Below are 2,841 nucleotides of genomic sequence, written 5' to 3'. Positions count from 1 at the left end.
CTGTACCAGCTGACAGGAATTTGTCCATTAGTGGTAGGCCCTCAGGGGTCCCTCTGCCATCCATGCTGGATTTGACTGCCTTTATCTTGTGCAGGCTACACAGGTAACCACACTGCTGTCATAAACTGGTGTGCAAAGCTATGTCATGTCCTGAAGTCATTACTTTACAGCTCTTTTCTCCATTTGCTGACTTAAGCTTGTTTCTGCTCCCTCTGTGATGTTTCCTAAGCCATGGGCAGGGGGAGGCTGGTACACATGATCAGTCTATAGCTGAGCATTCAGAGTTATTCACATTCATCACTTTGGCCAGTTATGAGTCTCTGTATTAACATATCCCTGTTTAGGCTGTGAGGGCTGTGGACTTGTCCTGAGGACTCCATCACTCACCAGGCTTATCCTTTCCCTCTGCCCTCTGTGGCATGTCCCCTGTGTTGTTCTCCCTTCTGCTCTGCTGAAGCTTGGGAGTAGATCCTGTCACCAACTGTGGCCACACAGTTGTACACACGGAACAAATGAAGTTTTAGAATTGGGTCCCACTGGTGATATATCTCAATGTGCTTATGCAAATAATTTTCAAAACATAAAAATCTGGAATGTCAGTTTTGTTTCTTATAGGTAGTTTCTGGTCTCTATCTTTTTTTCTACGTGTTCTCTGTACATTACAGATGTTTTGACCTGTTTTGCTCTCTTTAGAATAGAATATTTTTCTTATTCTGACTACCTCCTAGGACTGCAGCATCTGTCCCACCATCTTACCTAGAGATACACTCTGCTCATCTAGTTTAATTTTTTTGGTGTGGGGATTGAGTGCAGGGTCTTGAACATGCCCAGATGTCCTCACATTTTCTAATCTTATCTAGAGAAATTTATTCTAGTAAGCAAAAGCTCACCGTATTTATATCTAATTGTTTGCTAACAGCCTTATCTCCTAATTGTGTCACATAAATTTGGAGAGGGAGACACGTGGTTTATAAAAAATGGTGACAGACTTAATATTTTAGAATTTTCATGTGATAGTTTTCTTTATCTCTAAGGTTAGATTTTTAAAATAGCATTTTAGAACCCTGATATTTCAGATTCTAAGAAATTTTATAATTCATTATTTCTTATTAAAATCTTGAATAGTTTAAGCTGAATGGGGGTTGGAAAGATGGTTGAGCAGTTAAGAGCACTTACTGTTCTCCCAGAAAATTCACAGTTGCCAGTGACTCTAGCTCCAAGGGACTCAAACACTGTTTTCAGGCCTCTGTCTCATACAGGAGTGCACACGCATACATACGGACACACATATATACCATACATTCACATAAACACATATGCATACATGTAAAAAAATGAAACTTTAAATCGTAAGTGATGGAACACACCTATAATCTCAGCACTTGGGGAACTGAAGGGTTAGGCTCTCAAATTTGGGGTACAGTGTCAAAACAAGGAGGAAACAACAAATCATGTATAATTAAAGTAGCTGTAAAATCCCCACACATACTTCCCATTACCCATATTCCTTCAACATGCAGGTAACAATAGGTTGGCTATGAATTACCTGAAAAACCTGTGGGAAAACTCTTGAGAATCCTGATTGTTCTGACTTTAGAATATTTGCATATATACATCTATTCTAGATAGGAAATTTCACATATACCTTGTGGCTGTTGTTGAGGTGCTGATGGGCTTTATCCCCAAGCATTCTTTGAGCAAGATTGCAGAGCCTCTCATAACTGGCTTCAACAAAATGCTTAAAATCCATTTTCTTTCCAATGAAGTAGAGGACTTGTGCATCTAGTTATGGAGAGAAGATATCCTCATTTACTTTTTCTTCTTATTTTTAAAGTGTTGTGGTAAAATAATAAAATAAAACTGTGGTACAACTTTAAAAAATTCTGTAGATAAGGTTATTGGAAAAGAGCCAGAAGACTCAAGAGTTGACTGAATTGAAGGTGTAAATTTAGGAGGTTTTAGCAAATGCTGTGGATGTTGTAAAAAGCATGGGAGGATGATTGTGTGCTTTTTGGAATTGCTAATGTTGTAATTGTATACATTTCTTTTCTTGACCATGCTAAATAAAGCAAAAGTATATATATATAAAAAGCTTTGTGTTTCACTAGACTATTTTCTTTTTTCTTTTGCATAGCCATCAGATCAAGTCATTACAATACAGTAACACAGGAGACATGATTCTTGTTGTATCTGGAAGCTCACAGGCCAAGGTGATTGACAGGGATGGTTTTGAAGTAATGGAATGTATAAAAGGAGACCAGTATATTGTCGACATGGCCAACACCAAGGTAAGCATTCAGCTGTATTTTAATTCAGATTTTTTCCTTCACTCCTACTGTCTTTCCTCCTTTCATGCCTCTTCCCTTCTTATTCCTTTTTTCTCCTTTATTATTCCTTCCTCCTTTTCTCTGTCCCTCATCCACTTTCCTCCTCCCCTTCCCACTCTTCCTTCTACACTTCTTCCTCTCTCCATCTTGCTTCAACTTCCTTCTCTCCCTCTCTTCCTCCTCTTCCTCCTTCATGCTTGGCCTGGCTCAGCTTTCTGAGTGTGGGGTTACAGTACCCTATCCTGTCTGGTCAGCATATTCATTAGCAAGTAGTTTCATCTAATAATCCATCCTAAAAGTCACTAACTTAGACAGTAATGCCTTGCTGTTTCTCAAAAATTGTGTAGACTGCTTGGGAAGTGCTTCTGCTTAATATATAATTCATATCATAATTGTGGGTTCTGAGTTTGTGAACTCACCTATTTGCTTGAACTTTTTTGTAATCTTCAAATCAATACTCATTGCACTTTCATGGTTATATGTAAATGTGTGGTTACACAGAATGGCCAAAAAA

At 38.4% G+C, this 2,841-nt stretch overlaps 1 protein-coding gene across 1 annotated transcript in view; it reads left to right on the top strand.

Annotated features, from left to right (window-relative positions):
- The window catches only part of Wdr70 (WD repeat domain 70), a 197,604-nt gene that overhangs the window by 50,346 nt on the left and 144,417 nt on the right, over positions 1 to 2,841 (top strand). The window contains exon 8 of the mRNA XM_005356603.3: positions 2,135 to 2,288. Coding sequence (XP_005356660.1) covers positions 2,135 to 2,288 — 154 coding nt within the window. The remainder of the gene's footprint in view (positions 1 to 2,134; positions 2,289 to 2,841) is intronic.

This window comes from Microtus ochrogaster, chromosome 19, assembly GCF_000317375.1.
Source record: "Microtus ochrogaster isolate Prairie Vole_2 chromosome 19, MicOch1.0, whole genome shotgun sequence".
In the NCBI taxonomy this organism is placed as follows: domain Eukaryota; kingdom Metazoa; phylum Chordata; class Mammalia; order Rodentia; family Cricetidae; genus Microtus; species Microtus ochrogaster.
The sequence above is the reverse complement of the archived record's forward strand: the minus strand, read 5'-3'. Positions and strand labels throughout refer to the sequence as shown.